Below are 19130 nucleotides of genomic sequence, written 5' to 3' on the forward strand. Positions count from 1 at the left end.
CTCCAGGCCTCGGGGAAGCGACAAAACGCCACTTCCCCACGGCCTGGAAAGGGGTGTCCTTGGGGCTTCATGCCCCAAGGACACCCCGACAGCGGTGGTGAAAGAGAGAAAGGGGCTGCTTGGCCCCTTTCTCTTCCGTATTGCTGGTGCGGCCGTTTAAAGGCCACGCCAATGATACACGTGGTGAAAGGAGCTCCGTTTCAGAGCTCCTTTTGGCGCTCCTGAAAGGGCACCATAAGCGTTCTGCAGCAGTGCGTGAATGTCACAGCCATGCTGTGTTGTTTGGCTGCGGCGCGGCCGTGACGTCGTAATGGCGGCACCCATGTAGACAGGGCACCACCATTTTGACGCCGCGGTTACGAGCTAGGGTTGCAGGGTGTCTGTAAAGGACGCTCCCGTAGCACGTATCCAGGCCGGCGCAATGGATACCGCCATAATTAGCACTAAATATTGAAAGCTGCAAGATACTGTAGTGTTGAATTAAAAATTGTGAAAGCACAGAAATTTAACATCTACAGTAGTGATTCTCAATCTTGGTCCTCCAGAGGTTTTGAAGATTCATTTCCAGAATTCATCATCATTTCCCAAGCTGGCAGAGATCTTCTGAGACTTAAAAGTACAAAATAGCTAGAGGATCAAAGGTTAAGAATCCCTGATCTACAGTATATTTAACATGCTAAGCTTTGTCATATTTGGGTACAAGGTTAGTTCAAATCTTCTGTCCAGATTTTTTATGGCTTTAATTATGCTGCTTTGATATTCTGTGATCCAAACATAAATCCCTTTTATGAATCCTACAGTGCAAATGACAATATCCTCTTCTTGAGGAAGTATCTATACATTGTAAGGCTTGGGACTGGTGATTCATCTGCTTCATAGAGACAATAAATTCCCGTGACCATCCTGAACTACAAAATAGTATATTATTAATACCCTCACTGCTGTCAGGCACAACCGTGTAATCCTGGATAGGAATGCAAATGTTAAAAAAAAATAGAGAAAAATCATATTCCCTTTAGTGTGGTGGGAAAAGTAGTGACTATAGTGATTACAAGTCTATACTATGTGCCTCTCCCCCCCCCCCATAGACTATTTTACAGATTACGTTGCAAAGATATATTGCCTTACTTATAGCACAGGTGTCTTAAAAATTAGACTATAGATATTCAATAAAAAAATCTATTTAGAACCCCTTTTCTCTCTTTTTTTAAATACAGATTCAGTAGTATTTCAAGCAAACCAAGGAAATAATGGTTTGCTATTCCAGCACAGTAAGAAATAAGGCCTCTCCTGTATTGGCAAGAAACAAACAAACAAAATAATGTATTTTTTTTCTTTTAAGTCACTGAAGATAAGATTCACTTATTCTCTTTTTTAAAAATGGAATGCAACAATTTGTTGGTTTAAAGTAAAAAGACAAGTTCATTCATTTTTTTTAACTCTGAAATCCTGGCACAATAAAGATCCACACTCTATGGCTCTTTCAGGTTGTTAGGACTGCTTTCTTGAGTTTTTCAATTTCCACCTATGGAGAAAAAACATATTAAGAGATTAATAACACAATTACAGTTGGCGCTCTGTATTCATGGATTCTGCATCCATGGCTTGGGAATAAATCCCAGTAGCAAACCTGAAGCCTCCCATTGCTTTGTTGTTGTTAACTGTCAAGACAACTTTAACTTATGGTGACTCCAAACAGGACGTTTTATTAATCATAAATGCAAAAATAGGAAACAGTGCAGAATCAAAGACTGTAGGAAAATTTGGCCTAGAATCAAGATGAAGCAGGAGAGCAACTCACTGAATTTTGTGAAGCCAACAGTTTGTTCATCACAAACACATTCTCCAAGGTTGTGAGTGTATACATGGACACCACCTGATGGCCAACACAGAAATCAAACAGACCCATATTGTTCTAATTCTCTTATTCAAGCACATTACCTCTAGGTTACTACGCATCTTCTTCTCTTCCTCCAATTCTCTTTTCAATTTTTCCAGTTCTTTCCTTTAAAAGTTAAAGATAAACCTAATTAATACTATCATGTGAAAATGTTATTATACAGATATTTTTTTTAAAAAACTACATCCATGGGTATTAAAATAACTGGCAAATGTAATATCGGAGCCATTGGCAATAATATTTGAAAACAGGAGAAGTGCCAGCAGACTGGAGGAGGGCAAACATTGTTCCCATCTTCAAAAAGGAGACGAAAGAGGATCCCAACAATTATCGTCCAGTTAGTCTGACATCAATACCAGGAAAGATTCTGGAGCAGATCATTAAATAGAGGGTCTGTGAACATCTAGAAGGCAATGCCATAATCACAAAAAGTCAACATGGGTTTCAGAGAAACAAGTCATGCCAGACAAATCTCTTTCTTTGATAAAATTACAAGCTTGGTAGATGAGGGGAATGCTGTGGATGTAGTGTATCTTGATTTCAGTAAGGCCTTTGACAAAGCTTCCCATGACATTCTTGCAAACAAGCTTGTAAAAGGTGGGCTAGACAAAGTAACTGTTAAATGGATCTGTAATTGGTTGACCGGCCGAACCCAAAGGGTGCTCAACAATGGCTCCTCTTCATCCTGGAGAGAAGTGACCAGTGGGGTCCCACAGGGCTCTGTCCTGGGCCCAGTGTTATTCAACATCTTTATCAATGACCTGGATGACAGGATTGGGAGCATACTTATCAAATTTGCAGATGACACCAAATTAGGAGGAATAGCTAATACTTCAGAGGACAGGATCAAAATTCAAAATGACCTAAATAGACTAGAAAGCTGGGCCAAAGCTAACAAAATGAAATTCAACACGGAGAAATGTAAGGTACTGCACTTAGGGCAGAAAAATAAAATGCACAGATATAGGATGGGGGACACCTGGCTGAATGAAAACTACATGTGAAAGGGATCTGGGAGTCCAAGTGGACCACAAGTTGAACATGAGTCAACAGTGCGATGCGGCAGCTAAAAAGGCCAATGCAATTTTAGGCTGCATCAATAAAAGTATAGTGTCTAGATCAAGGGAAGTAATAGTGCCACTGCTTTGGTCAGGCCCCACCTGGAATACTGTGTCCAGTTCTGGGCACCACAATTTAAAAAGGATGTTGAGAAACTAGCGTGTCCAAAGGAGGGCGACTAAAATGGCGAAAGGTCTGGAAACCATGTCCTATGAGGAACGACTTAGGGAGCTGGGGATGTTTAGCCTGGATAAGAGAAGGTTAAGAGGTGATATGATAGCCCTGTTTAAATATTTGAAAGGGAGCAAGCTTGTTTTTTGCTGCTCCAGAGAACAGGACCCGGAACAATGGATGCAAGCTGAAGGAAAAGAGATTCCACCTCAACATTAGGAAGAACTTCCTGACAGTAAGGGCTGTTCGACAGTGGAACACAATCCCTCGGAGTGTAGTGGAGTCTCCTTCCTTGGAGGTCTTTAAGCAGAGGCTAGATGGCCATCTATTGGGGATGCTTTGATTTGGATTTCCTGCATGGCAGGGGGTTGGACTGGATGGCCCTTGTGGTCTCTTCCAACTCTATGATTCTATGAAGCAGTACACCTCATTGACAATTTTTTTTCTTTTAAATAGACAAATTCAAGCCTCTCCCTCATTTTCAAAATATTATGTTATTACTACTAATAAAAGTTACCAAATATTTTAGGAATGGGGAGATGAAAATGGCAATAAACCAACAGAAGCAAACCCTGTGGAGTGGGCCTCAGACCAAGAAAAGAACTGGTATTATAGGATAGGGTAGAATGAGGAATGTGGGAACAGAACTGGAACAGTTAATGGTAAGGTCTCTTTCATACTACACCACTGTAGCATTTTCATACCACTTTAACTGTCATAGCTGCATGCTATAGAATTCTGACATTTATAGTGGCATGTGGTATTTAGAATTCTCTGCTATTACACTGCATCAAGCAACAAATCCCTGAATTCCATAGGATGCAGCTAGTGGTATTAAACCGCTATAATTGTGCAGTGTGAAAGAGAAATGCCAGAAAGCAGCAATATTGCCATATTTGGTAAATACTGAAGCACGAGTATGGTGTTGGTGATTTGAGAAAATCTGACATGGAAGGAGTGAGGTGGCTAAGAGCGCATCTCCCCAAAGAATCTACAGTGACTGTTCTGAAGCACTGGACTGCACTGGGGGTCAAAAGTACAATTTTTAAAGGAAAAACATATTTTAATAGCAGTATTCCTGTCCTGAGACTGTTCTCCATGCCCTGAAACCTGGATAAGTGACACAAAGCCCCTAAATTCATTGATTCAAACCATCATTTCACTATCCTTGAGGTATATAACAATATTCCAATAAAAGCATGGTGTAACAGTGATGATGCAGATGAAGTACCTGTGTTGTAAAGGGATAGTGTACAGATCCACACAAGTAAGGTGAAAAGATGTGAACATTTCTTACCCATGTTCTTTTTTCAATGTTTCTACAATAGTTAGGAGATCAAATATCTGAGATTTGAGCTCTTCCAGAGAAGGCTTTCCACTTTCATCTGTTTCTTGTTTAAGTTTCATTTCTCCAGAAACAGAATTTGGTCTTGGTAATGAAGACAGAAGTGGTGGAGTAAATACAAATGACTGCAAAAGGAAAAAAAAAATCTAAATAGGAGAGTGATGGGCATTTTTGTCAAATTTGTTTGAAGGAGAAACAAAGTCCCTCAAGCATCTAACATCCCACCTTTGTATAGAACAGCAACATAAAATACTCCTTTGATAGGTAGTGGCTGACTGACAATTATGATTTAAAACAAACCCCCTTTAATGATCACACAGAGGTAAACTGGATATTTTTTTTTTTGGAGTGACTTAAGACTGTTTATCCATCTAACATTCACTCATTCCACAAATCACTACAGTAAATGCACTAAAATCTTTTGCATGAAAACCATATGCTAAGTAATATTTTATCTTGGTAACAATATTACATAATTATTATTGAACTACTGGAGATAAGTATGTACCACAGAGAAAAAGGGAGGCCAAATGTCACTTCAATTGGATTGAGGTACATGGTAACCAGGGTCCTGCTGTGGTGCCAATGCAGCCCCCAACCACTGGAAGTTGCCCAACCCTGAAGCGTCACTGTATCAGTTATCTTACACCAATGGTGCTGTAAAACCTCTTATACGTAATATAAGCAAGTCAGCACTGTACCTTTCTACCTTCAGATGGCTTTAGTTTGGCACTTTCATCCTCTTCTTTATGCACCTTCACAGTTTTCTCTGTGTTTAATATCTGAACAGACTGGAGAAGAAAAAAGAGGTGAAGTAGAAAATCAGTTGTGTCTGAGAAACGCATATACCAAGTTATCTGCATATTTACTACAAAAGCTATTATGGGTAAAGCACTTCAAGCATTTCACCTGTTTATAACACTCAGCATATTTTGCTTCCATATACTAAGCTGAACGTTCACAAGACTGAGTTAGGAAATCTAATAAGGGGCCTTGCAAATGTATTAATCCTCCTTTGACTTTGCTATGTTTTATTGTCTTACCACCTGGAATTAAAACAGATTTAACTGGCATTATTACCATTTGATGTACAAAAGATACTCAACACATGATGTTGCAAAAATATTTTTATTGTGGCAAAAAAATTAAGTAAGCAAAACAACTTGGCACCTGCTTGACATGGGGTGTTGGTGATGAATATTTACACAATCAGAAAGTGAAAGTTTGCTTCTGTTTAATTAATATGTTCTGCAATAAAGAAATATTTTGCACCCTTGTCGTGTTGAGTATCCTGCGAACATCAATGTCCACCACAAGGAGGACATTTTCCACTGCTGCCCCAGCCCTTTGGAATACGCTGCCCACTGAGCTCCGCTCGACTACCACCCTGGCTCAATTCAGGAAGGATTTGAAGACCTTCCTGTTCCAACAGGCATTCCCCGATTAAAAATCCTGTGGGCCTCCCTCCTCTTTCGTGGCCAAGAGGAAGGGCTTTGGGGCTTTTAGCCTGTGTTTTTTATTATTGTTTATATGTGATGTATTTTGGATTTTATTGTATGTATTGTTGTTTTAAATTTTATACTGTAAGCCGCCCTGATCGAAGGAAGGTGCGGGATATAAATAAAAACTTTATTTATTTATTATTTATTTAAGAGGTAACAATGCCAGTTGAATCCTATTTCAGTTCTGGGTAGTAACACCATTATCCAACAAGGCAGCCAAAGCTGTGTCAACCACTCAATCAGGTCTCAGAGGAAACCACAGTGGATCTAGGTAATTTGTCTCATCCAAGTAGCTCTGAACTGAGAGATACTACCACATATTCTAGCACACTGTCCAAGACTGGAATGTTGGAGAGTAATCAGGAATTATCCAGAATGACATCATTCATGGAGGGCCTTTTTATTAAAGTTTTCAACACCACCACTTTTAGGCATATAGAGAGTTCTTCATCAATTTCTTTACTGGGCCAGTTCCCCAGTTTCTATTTTTATGAATTAGGGTAGAAATTCTGTCTACATCCTTGGGGCATAAAAACTGAAAAACAACCATTATCATCGGACAGGTAGGGGGCAAAGTTACTTGCCCATAATTAACCTAAGCATCCAAATCAGGATGAATCTGTATATTTTCCCCCCAACGTTTTATACATTGTATACAAGTTGTTGAGTAGTCTACCCTCCCTTCTTGTGGACTAGAATGTAAAAGGCCTTTGACTACCTGAGAAAGTTTTACTAGACAACTCTGTATCAATGCAATGATGGCACAAATAATAATTTTCTTCCTGCAAGCACACAAAAACAGTGGGTTCTCAAATGGGTTTTGGCCCAAGTTTGGTTAAATCAGGGGTGGAAACCATGTGACCCATGAACCACATGTGGTGCCGACCATTATAGGTCTGAAGCTTTCCACCAGTCTTCCTGGAGTAGGGTGTACAGCCCATGGGGATGTCAGGAGGCCTGGCCCCAGTCCTCAAGCAGTTTTCCCATCCCTGGGCTAAACTCATTTCAGGTTTGCTGCCAACGCTGTTCTGGTTGCCATCCCACTAACTTCATTGTCAGTTCCGTAGAAACTATGGGTCTATTTGCCCTCCTCTTCATGGGAAGAGAGGAAACAACCAGGACACTGCTCAGGTATTTCCTTGTTCCAGAAGTCAGAAAGGGTTATTGACAGAATCACCAGCTAAAGTGACATTCTCTAAGAGCTGTCAGGAAATTATTCTGATCCACCAGTTTATCAGAATCTATCTTAGGGCCTCTACAGACCAGGAAGAAATGCCGACATCAAGGTGGAGTGGGGGCATGGCGACTGCTAACCACATGCCCTGACTCTGCCCCAATGTTGGAATCATGCTGCTCGCCTGACCGCACGGTGGGTGGCATTACACCATTTCTTTGCCGCAGCATTTAGACACACTGCACCAAAGAAATGCCGGCCATGGCAAGGGTGGCTTCTTACTGCTCTAAAAAGGAACGGCATTTTGCCATTTCTTTTTAGAGCAGCAAACTGCCAGATTGGAGCCATGGCATGTGGTTGCTGTGGCCCTGATCTTGTGCTTGTGCAGCAGGACACCGCTCTATTGAGGCTGTCTGTAGAGCCCCTTACTGGTCAAATGCCCAATCATAGTTTTATAGCTTGTTAAGGAGAATGTTCTTATATTTTAATTTGTTGTTGTTGTATACTGCTAGTCTTTGGTAGAAAAATAATATATACTATATAGGTTGAGTATCCCTTATCTGGAATTCTGAAATATTCCAAAATCCAAAAGTTTTCATGCTATGTACCTGTACTATATTTGCAAGGCTGGAGAGAGATGTTGCTGGAAAGAGATGCGAGGATCTGTGAAATGGTGGGAGGCGTGGATTCATGCCAAACACTACATTTAGATTTCCATCATTTATCATATCTTCAGTCTCTCTTCAGCCTCATTATATCTCATTATGTATATGCAAATATAGGTATATACAAAATATACAGGTATATTTCAAAATCTGAAAAAAAAATCAAAATACGGAACATTTCTGCTCCTTAACCTTTTGGATAAGTGATACTCTACCTGTTCTACCAAAATAAAAGGACTCATCAAATGAATATTTAGATGAAAACCAGATGCCCATGACTCATCTACAAGGTGTATGTACTCACAGAGTTATCGCCATTGAAACGAGCAGGAAGCCTCCTACCAGGCATCTTTGGCCTACTTGCTGTAGGATGTGACAAGTTTTCTGAGGTAGATATTATATCATCAAAACTTAAAAGGTCTAGAAGAAAGTAGAAAGTAGAGGGCATAATTATAACTCTGAAGATTTCCCTGGGATAGCAGTTTAGATTTTGAAGGTAAGTTATTACATACCATTATAAAATCCAATTATGCTATGAGCTTGTACATTACTGAAAATAATAAAAATTAGCTGTTGCTGTGTGCCTTCAAGTTATTTCTGACTTATGGCAACCCTATGGTGGAATACTACGTGCAGTTCTGGGCAGCAGAAATGAAGAACAATATTGACAAACTGAAATGTGTTCAGAGGACGATGACCAAAACAGTGAAAGGTCTGGAAACCTTGCCCTATGAGAAGTGGCTTAGGGAGCTGGGCATATTTAGCGTGGAGAAGGTTAAGAGGAGGCATGACAAGCATGTTTAAATATTTGAGAGGATGTCATATTGAGGATAGAGCAAACTTGTTTTCTGCTGCTCTAGACAACAGGACACGTAGCAATAGATTCAAACTACAGGAAGAGAGATTCTATCTATACATTAGGAAGAACATCTTGATGGTAACAGCTGTTTGGCAGTGGAATATGCTGCCTTGGAGTGTAGTAGAGTCTCCTTCTTTGGAGGTTTTTATACAGAGGCTGGATGGTTAATCTATTGGGAGTGCTTTGATTGTGTATTCCTGCATGGCAAAGTGTTGGATGGGATGACCTTTGTGGTCTCTTCCAATTATATGATTCTCGTCCAATATCCAAACCACTATACCAGAAGTTCCCAAATGTTGGTCCTCCAGATGTTTTGGACTTCAGCTCCCTGAATCCTTGATTGTTGACCAAACTGGCTAGAACTTCTAGGAACTGAAGGCCAAAACACCTGGTGAGCCAAAGTTCAGGAAACACGGCACTATACCATGCTGGCTCTCAATAAAAATTGGAGGAGCCATCAATTAGCTTAAAAAAGGTCATATTAATACATGTTGAGCTGACAATGAAAGTGGAAGCAACACAAACCACATTTTCAATTGTTGTTCTTGCATTACTTCAATCAATTTCCAACTTACAGCGATCCTGAAGTGACATCATCACAAGGTTTTCTAGGCAAGATTTGTTCGGGGGGGGGGGGTTGGCTTTGCCTTCCTGAGCATGAGAGATGGTGATCTGCCCAAGGTCATCCAGTGGGTTTCCATGGCTAAGTGGGGATTTGAACCCTGGTCTCAAACTACTATTTCACCCTGGTTCCACATTTTCAATCTTAGAGAACATGAAACTACCAAAGGTAGTTCTTTAGTCAGTCAATTTCTTTATCTGCAATATGGTAACCTGCCTAATAATGATGGTGGAAAACAGAGAATTCTGAAAATTGAATTCCAAATATTTTCTTGATGAAGTATTTGTACTTGCTATTATAAGTCACTGGTAGCATCTTGAATTGGGCTTGGACTGCCATGTTAATCTCAATTTATTCTCTCTCTTCCAACCCACATTCAGCAATTCAATAGAAACGGAGCCAAATGTCATCAGAATACTGGTAGCACTTGACTCCAAATCCTTGGAGAAATCCTCTCTCAGCAGCTTCATTTAAGTTTTTAAAATGTGGTAACAATACTGTCTGCAAGCAGAAGACAAGCCACCATTATCACTGTGCCTCCAGATTCACAAACCAGAGAGCCAATGTAGAATAATACGTATAGTGGTTAATTCTATCAGCCAAAGGTCAATGAGGTACCATCAAGCTAATTTAGGTAGATTTCTGTAATGACAGTTAGGCTTGAAACCCATTTGATGGCAGTTCCCATAATAAATCTCATACAAGGGAGCTTTGAATTATATGGGCACCATCCAGCTGAGTATCTTATCCACAAAAGGGATATGAGACTAATCAGTAATTAATACTAAAAAGGCTCTATAAATAATAAGACTATGCAAAGAGCATCAGGTATTATCCCTCTCTCATAGAAAGGCATTAATTACCTGTCAATTAAACCAATTAACCTATCCAGTGAATTCCCTTTTACATGATGTAACTAAGTAAGAAGGGCAAGGACTGAGGTAGACTATCAATATAGCAAGACTATCAACAATTCAAGCTCTCACTAACGAAATGTATTGCATAAAAGAGAACCAAACGGTGCTCTTTTAACATCTAACAGACAGTACTGCTGCATTTGAACCATCTGCCTTGAAGCAGATACAGGCTATTTTATCTTTGAAGCGTCTTGTTGATAGAATATGGTGAGATGGTTTATAATCTACAAAGTAAGGTAGAATCAAACACTCAGTTTTCCACGATACTAAATTTCTTATTTTAATATTTTCAGTGACTTCAATATAAAGGAACACATACTATTAAGTTGTTGCATCTTAAAATTTACACAACTCCAGGAACAATAATGTATATATTTATATGTGTATACCTTTTTTATGAGGATACTCAGCAGATGCAAACAAAATTTAAAAATCAAAACAAGCAACATCATTAAAATATGAAAAAGAAACAGGAGAATAAAACAAGGGTTGTGCAACCACTTTGGCCTAGTTCTAAATAAAAGTCAATCAGCCTGATTTGGCCCATTATGGACCAATCAGATTGAGCCAATTTGGTTCTGGGCAGAACAGCACAGTTCAAAGCAATTCAGAACAATCTAGACTTGAAATATTAGAGGGGGGGAAAGTTAGGGGGCCTTCAACATGAAAATATGAGGAAAATTTCAAGGTGGTGTAATGTAATGTGGAAGGGAGGAGGGAAGCTGTGCTTTGCTGACAGCTCTATCAGGCAATGTGGGACAAGAATCTCACCAGAACTCTCCTATCACAGTACATATGAGTGGGTGGCTGTATGAGGTCACTGAAATTATGGAGTCAAAAGAAGAAGGGAATGGTGGTGTGGAAAGGGATCAAGTCCAGTGGTTCCTCTCTCCCTCTGAGGCCTGGATGATGGCAGATGGACTAGAGGGAGGGCTCTTCTTCTTCAGGACTAGGTCTGATGGAGTTGGGCCTAAAAGGCTTTGATTATAGCCAAGAGTTCCAGGGCACTGATGTGCATCTCCACCTCGGAGAAGGACCAGTGTCCTTAAACTTGCAGATCAGCGTAATGAGCCCCCCAGCCCATCACAGAAATGTCTGTGGTGACAATCCTGGAAGGCTGTTGGGGCTGGAAAGGCATTCCTCAAATAATGTTTCTGGGAACAGGCCACCAGTGAAGTGAGGCACATACATTTGGAGGGAGGGTTAGCCTCTTGGACTGTCTGTTGTGGAGGTGGTCAAAGACAGAGAGGAACCACTCCTGAAGAGAATGGAACTTCAAATGGGCCAGGCAGGTGACTGCTGTGATTAAAGCCATTAAGCTGAGTAGTTTCTGAATGGCCTGTGCTGGTAGATGACAGAGTTGAAGGATGGTGAGACCAGAGGGACTCTGCTTGATGAATAGGCAGGTAAGCATGAGCCATTACAGAGTCCAGAGATATGCCAATGTATTCTATCAGTCTGACTGGTTCCAAAATGGACTTGGAAGGGTTGGCTGTGAGTCCCAAGTTGGTGGGAAGGGAGAAAGTATCATGGACGTCTCGAAACAACTGTGTGCAGGAGGTCGACACTAGAGGCCAATCATCTAAGTAAGGAAAAAAACTTTATTCCTTTGATATGTAAATGAGAGATGACCACTGCCATGCACTTTGTGAAGACCCTGGGGGCAGCAGAGAGACGGAAGGGTAGGACGGTATATTGATAGAGATCTCCATCCACAGTGAACTGAAGATATTTGTGATGCTTGGGCCAAATAGTGATATCAAAATAAGCATCTTTCAGGTCGATGGATGCAAACTAGTCCCCGTGATGGAGGAAGAAGAGAATGGACAGTAAGGTCATCATCTTGAACCTCCGTGAAGTGATGTAGCGATTCACCCCTCTCAAGTCCAGAATGGATCAGAGGCTACCGTCTTTCTTTGGTATGGTGGAAGTACTTGGAGAAATAGCCGTCTCTTCTGCATCTGTCTGGAATGCGCTGGATGGCACTTTTAACAAGAAGGGAGGCGATTTTCTCTTTTAGAGGAGGGAGTAGAACGAAAGAAGCCAAGAGGTGGAGTACTTGAGAACTCTATGGCATAGCCTGAGCAGATGATGGTGAGAACCCAGGTGTCCGTGGTGATCTGCCGCCAGGTGTAGTAGAAACAGCAGAGCTTGGAAGCTTGAGAGGAGGGTGGCAGTAGGGGTATTGGCTGGTGTGTCAACATCGTTCTTGTAGACGTGTTAAAATTTAGACTTAGAAGAAGATGACTTCTTCAAGGACTGTCGCTGCTGCTGTTGTTGGTGATGCTGTGATCTGAAGGGCCACCTGGAGAAAGAGGACTGTTGAGATGAACCACGATATTGAGGTGGCGCAGAAGAGCGAGGCCATGAGTAGGTGGATAAAGCAGGCCTGGGCTGCCCCTGGGATCTGTATGGGCGATATTGTTGCCTCTGGCCAGTGACGCCCAATTTCTTGCCAGTAAGGCAGGCCTTGCAGAGGTGATCTAAAGAATCATCTGTTTTAGCAGCAGAGAAGCCCTCACTTTCAAAAGGCAGATCCTCAATCTGCTTCTTTGCTTCGTCAGAGAGGTCCATAAATTTTAGCCATGCATAATGGCAGAGTGCCACCGAACCAGAAATGACTTTGGCGGCTCAGTCCATAGAGAACCTGGCAGAGTGGATTTGTTGACCAGGAGAGTGCTATAGAAATACAAAGCTGCTACCCTCTGTTCCTTGGGTAGACTGGGAATAAAGCAGACCACCCGGTCCCTCAGAAATTTGTTGTAGGCTGCCATACATGCCTGCACATTGCTAACCTTGGCAAAAAGTGCAGCCGAAGCATAAATACATCTGCCAAAAATTTCCAAGCGATGGCTCTCCTTATCTACCGGAGCAGAATGTGTTTTATCTGAAGATATGGAGGCCTGAAGACTCAACCACCAGAGGTGGGGGTAGGATGGGTGAACAGGTAAGGAGCCGTATCAGGTTGCACTTTATAAAGCAAGGCAGGTGGTATAGAAGCAGGTTTAGTCCATCAGAAGTGCATCATGTCTGATAAGGGGGTTAAGAAACATAACACAGCAGGAGATACTGCCCTGCCATCAACAATCTCAAATACCGGTTCCTGGTCTCTAGCTGGCTTTGGAAGAGTGTCAACCTGGAGACAGAGAACCCTGGCCATCATAGTAACGACATCAAAAAACAGCTAGACATCTTCAGTGGAGGAGTGAAGATCCGTATCTTCAACCTCCCGCTGAGGTGACTCAATGTCCTGGACTGCAGCCAGCACATACAAACAACACCGATAAGGATGGCTCAGCTAGGTAATTAGCAAGCAACTGGAAACAGTCCACAAACCTGCAAGGAGTGATAGTGAAAGAGCAAGCCGAAAGCCAGAGCCAAAGTCAGGGAAACAGAGGTCTGAGTAGTCAGTCCAGTCCAGGGTCAGGGCAGCCAGAAGTAGCAAAAGTCCAGTCCATTCCAAGGTCAAGAGTCAAGGCAACAAGGAGCCAGTGCCGGCAGCAATCACACCAAAAGATCATACAATAAACTCTGGCATTGAATTGGTGTCTCCCTGCTTCTTAAGTAGGAGATTCTCTCCTCGGTGCCAGCTGAGGCTTGTTTGACAATTGTCTCTCAGCAATCCTCTTGGACCTGTATCTGCCAGCACTCTCAGCCCTGCGTTGTCTGAAGGAGGAAACCTCCAGGCCTGGTTCCTCCCCAGAATCACCACTAGGCTGCTGTGCCACCAGAGGAATACCATCAGCACTAGGACCTGGCTGAGCCTCCTCCTCTGGGGCTGGGAGATCAGGGCTGGATTCTGGCTGAGCAGGATTAGCACCTGGTGTAGCTTCAATTACCTCTTGCACTGGAGCAGGATGAGCACCTGGTGTAGCCTCAATTACCTCTTGCTCTGGAGGAGCCCCATCCTCCTCCTCATCCTCCGAGACCTGCTCTTGGCTGGCCATGACACTCAATCAATGGAGAGGGTGAGGTAGGTGAGGTCTTTGTATCGTATGCAGATTCCTCTGTGGGTCATGTAGCAGACAAGGTAGGTACAGAGGACACCTGAGGAATAACAGCTTGAATAGGTGTCAGTACCAAGGTAGTGGCAGGACTGTTGTTGGTACTGAAGATCGAGGCAGAGAAGGAAGAGGGTGCGTCACTGTAACTGTAGTGTGAGGTGGTGGAGAAGTCACTCTATCCGTATGCTCTTTCAGAGCAAGAGTGTAGACAGAGGCATTGAGGATCTGTAATCGAATCAGGACCGAGAGGCATAGTATTGAAGAGGAGATCGAGAACGAGAGCGACCTTTATTTTACCAGACATGCAGATGTTAAAGAGAGACGTGGAGGCCATAAGAGATCCAAACGATAGACTTCCAGCTGGGTGAAAAATCAGAGGGGAAAAAATCCCACTTCTCAGCTCTGTGAAAAGGGCAAACTCAGAAATCAAAAATACAAGAAAAAAAATGTCAGTCTGAATGTACACGAGAATGAACTCAGCTAGAGAGTGATCCAAAGAAGCATCTCTTGCAGCGGATGAGAGAGAACTGAAGGTGTAGCTAGATGGGTGGAATTGGGTATACTCAGGACATGGGAGTGGGCAGGCCTTCCACCAATCTACTCAGCTTTTGTGCTTCCAAATGCAGTCTCTGCAAAACCCTATTGTGTGAGGCACAGAGACCACAATAGAGAACCAGGAATGCTCCAGCAACAAACCATTCCGGGGACTTCCCCAGGATAAATCCTGAATGAGCACAATCTGAGCATTCCTGGATCTTCACAGCAGAAATCCTGGATGAGCGTGATCTGTCTGAAAATCTTCACTGCAATTGTGTGATTATGCTGGGAGTGTGCCTTTTACTGCCTGCTTCCCCCCCCCCCCATCTGATAATCTCCAGAGTCTTTAATTTCCTGGTCTTTTGTCTTATTGAATAGTTTAACCTATTGCCTTCCTTGTTATCTGGAACAGTAATTTCTTTATGAGTCTCTGTCTCTTTTACATAGCGAAGCATATTCTTTTCCCCATCCCACTCCCACTCCAATTGTCCAGAGTTGTTAGATGATAAGTATGAATCTTTTCTTCTAAAAAATCTCTCTAGTTCTGCAGATAGCAAAAAACGCAGGACCTTAAGTGCCATTCTTTTCAATGGGCACATCACTTGCTTGCACTGCCACATGTATTAAAAAAGCCAGGGCTTGCCTTCAATGGAAGCCCAAACTGCAGATGGCAAGGCCATGGTTGGTGTGGGCGCACTGTATTTAATTGATAAAGAACATATATTATTATATTGCACAAATTATATTGTGAAGTAAAGCAAACATGATTATTTCATGCTTACTGGGGTGAGCAAGTGAACCATGAAATTTAATTTCCACAGATCCCCTGAGCTGTTAAGCATATATAACATATAGTTTTAAGAGTGTTGTTGTTGTTACATTTGATCTTTCATTTAATATAGGAACCATAAGGTATCTCCACAGTAGAAATGTAAACTTATATGGTACCTTTAAGGATGGGGGGGGGGGTCAAGCTAGTCTACTTTCACCCACAGCAAGACTTGTAGAGCAAGGACAGAGCAAGCTTGTTTTCTGCTGCTCCAGAGAACAGGACAAGGAACAATTGATGCAAACTGCAGGAAAAGAGATTCCACCTCAACATTTGGAGGAACTTCCTGACAGTAAGGGCTGTTGGACAGTGGAACACACTTCCTTGGAGAGTGGTGGAGTCTCCCTCCTTGGAGGTCTTTAAACAGAGACTGGATAGCCATCTGTCAGAGATTCTTTGACTGAGAGTTCCTTCATGGCAGGGGGTTGGACTGAATGGCATTTGTGGTCTCTTCCAACTCTTATGATTCTATGAAACAATTTTTGTTATAGTGGAATTAAGCTTGTTTGCACTGTCTCTCTGATCAGAGGCAAGCAGCATGATGACAAAAGCAAATAATAATAATACAGTGGGCCGTCGCCTTACGTGGGGATCCGTTCCAGATCCGCCGCATAAGGCGAATTCTGCCTATGCTCAAGCCCCATTGTAAACAATGGGCCTCATGCACGGTGGCGTGCAACGGGCGCGCGCGCCCATTCAATTGAATAGGACGCACCGCCCCTTCTGCCCCGTGGCCCCACTGTAATAATAATAATAATAATAATAATAATAATAATAATAATAATATTTCCCTAGAGAGGGAAGCCAGTCAGTCTGAGTTACCGTGGAAAAGGCAGAGCATTGTTTGGGATCACTCTTAAGTGGAAATGAAAGCTACTATTCCTATCTGTCTTCACTATAAAGAACGAATAAGCAAGGACATTACAGTACCAGCAGTCTACTCAAGCACCTTAAGTAGCAGCAGCAAGCTGTCTTGCTCAGAAAAGAGGTAGAAAGGCCCTGCAATCAAACAGCAATGAGGAAGCTTTATAAGGTAGGAACAAATGGTGCTGAGTCTCTTGGCACCAGCAGCTGTCTGTTTGGCAATGGCAAAGACTGAGAAATCAACAACTTTCAAATATTGGTTTTGTGTGTTGTTATGGGTTTTGGGTTTTTGTTTGTTTGTTTGTTTGCTTGTTTGGAAAAACAGGAACTTCACACATGTCCCTCACAAAACTCCCTGAAGCTATATGTCTTAAATTTCTATAGGTTAATCCCTTCTGTAGTGTCTACCATTTCTGTGAATTTTATACAGATCAAATAGCAAATTATAGTTGTATTTTGGCTTGCCAATACAAGTCAGTGGAGGAAGAGGAGTGATCGGGATTACCAATCATGATTCAGACTCAGGGAGCCGATCTGGTTTGTTCCAAACTGAATCAGGCCAGACCCAAAATGTCAAATCAGGCTCCAGGCTGAAGCAAGGGCCTGATTCACATCTGTACAAAAAAAAAAACTAAAAAAAAAACACCCCACACTAAAATAATGACTAAGGCGGGTAACAGACCGCCGCTTTGCGGCGCTCTGCCGCCGCCGCCGGTTAGTCCGCAGGGGAGCCGGAGCCTCCACACGGCGCGGCTCCCGTGCGGACCGAAAAAGAAGCTCCAAATTGGAGCTTCTTTTAGAGTCGCGTTTGCGACGTAGCGAGGTGCCAGGGGCACAATCGCTATGTCACAAAGGACGCGACGCGTACGGATGCTTAGCGTCCGATATGCAAAGATGGCGCCGGCCGTGTAGAAGGGCCGGCGCCATCTTGTACGGATGGAGTCCGTATTAGGCCCAGGGGCGTCTAGAAGAGACGCCCCTTTTTTAAAACGGGACGTCCTCCGGACGTCCCAAATGCCGGTTTGTAACCAGCCTAAGACAAAGTTTAAATATGCATTTTTGTACTTTTTCTAGAGGTAGTGAGAGTAGAGCCTAATCCAGCATTCAAATAAACTGCAATTTGTTGTTTGGGAGCAGCACAAGAGACAATAAGAAAGCACCTACAGTTACAAATTATTCTCCAGTATATTAATAATCAAACATTTCAGCTCGTCTAACTATAACATTTAAATTTATTTGGATTAAATCAACAGCGGGCAGCTGAAATTTTCCAATTCAATATTTTCTGGAAGATCTATAATATTTGTGCTAACTCTAATACAGTCCACCTAATGTAATATTAACAATCCTGTAGTTAAAGAATAAATGCAATCATAGACAGTATCTTGATTTAGAATAACCAGACTTTGATCCAAAAAAATCTAAGAAATCGCACAATGACACTGTGATTTGACTGATTAAAATTAAAAATAATCTATTAGATAAAATTAATGAGAAACGATTCACTGTGGAAGAGTAAGTGGAAAAAAATTGTAACCATGGAAGAATGAGCAGCCATTAAATACTGCAGGTGCAATCCTGGACATGGGCAGAAGGATAGCAGAGGCCTTGTATGTACCCAAATCACATTGGAAACTAGGTAGAGAGACATATGCATATGCTTTAATCAAAGTTTAGTGTGTTGGCTCTTGCTGGATGCCTCTTCCCCAGCTGCTGCCATAGGGAACATAAAGCACTGGGGCCTACCTATCTCTTTTGTAAACATGCCAAACCCTGTTTGACTAATGAGTAAGGCCTGGTAGAACTTTTTTTCTCGTGTGCCTCCTTAACCTGAGGCTCATGCAAAATATGCATACCAATGTGGATGGCCAATATAATTTGATTAAGCAAGACAAATGGGACAAGATACTCCTGTACTGCTAAAAATATTTTTTAATGCAATGATGTGTAAAAACCACATTTTGTCATTATTAAAACATAGAAACTTAAATTGAAAAAGAAGGGTTTTCAACTACCTTCAAATGTTACAAGTTAATTCTATTACAGTGGTACCTCGGGATACGAAATACCCAGGTTACGAAATTTTCGGGATACGAAAAAATCCCATAGGGAATTATTGTTTCGGGTTACGAATGTTTTTTCGGTTTACGAAAAAACTTTTGGTGCTTTTTTCGGCTTTTTCGCACGGAATCGCGGCTTTTCCCCATTAGCGCCTATGGCAATTCGGCTTACGAAGGCTTTTCGGGTTACGAAAGCGGCCGCGTTACGAATTAATTTCGTAACCCGAGGCACCACTGTATTAGCTAAGATTCAAGCTAGTACAGAATTAACTTAGATTCAAGATCTCGCATATGGTACAAAGGATTTGGATTGCCATATAGAAAGTTATCTTACCAAAATGGAGAAGGGAAGGGTAATTTCCTGACACGTAAGAAGGGAAACATGTCAAGCAGGATAGGAAACAAAATCTGGAAAGAAAAGTCAAGGAGAGGAAAATCTAGAAAAGATTCTGGACAAAAAAATCTTGCAGAAGAACATTTTGGAGTATCAATTCTATGTTCAGTATAGTAACATTTCCTTCAGTATATAAGCAGGGCAATGTATTCACTCAAGTAGCTTCATAGATGCATCAAATGTAATCATGCCCACACTTGATGGCTGGCTCCTGTTAGGTTCAAACCC

At 42.0% G+C, this 19130-nt stretch overlaps 1 protein-coding gene across 2 annotated transcripts in view; it reads right to left on the bottom strand.

Moving 5' to 3' along the window:
* Positions 1–400: 400 nt before the first annotated feature.
* Positions 401–19130, bottom strand: part of LOC121931577 (CD2 associated protein) — a 90133-nt gene continuing 71403 nt past the window's right edge. For both annotated transcript variants that reach the window (XM_042469497.1, XM_042469487.1), the window contains exons 14-18: positions 8121–8236; positions 5177–5266; positions 4428–4600; positions 1942–2005; positions 401–1525 (exon numbers count right to left, since the gene is read on the bottom strand). In XM_042469497.1, the coding sequence (XP_042325431.1) occupies positions 1484–1525; positions 1942–2005; positions 4428–4600; positions 5177–5266; positions 8121–8236 (485 nt within the window). In that variant the 3' untranslated portion in view covers positions 401–1483. The remainder of the gene's footprint in view (positions 1526–1941; positions 2006–4427; positions 4601–5176; positions 5267–8120; positions 8237–19130) is intronic.

The sequence above is a fragment of the Sceloporus undulatus genome, chromosome 1, assembly GCF_019175285.1.
Source record: "Sceloporus undulatus isolate JIND9_A2432 ecotype Alabama chromosome 1, SceUnd_v1.1, whole genome shotgun sequence".
NCBI classification, from domain to species: Eukaryota; Metazoa; Chordata; class Lepidosauria; order Squamata; family Phrynosomatidae; genus Sceloporus; species Sceloporus undulatus.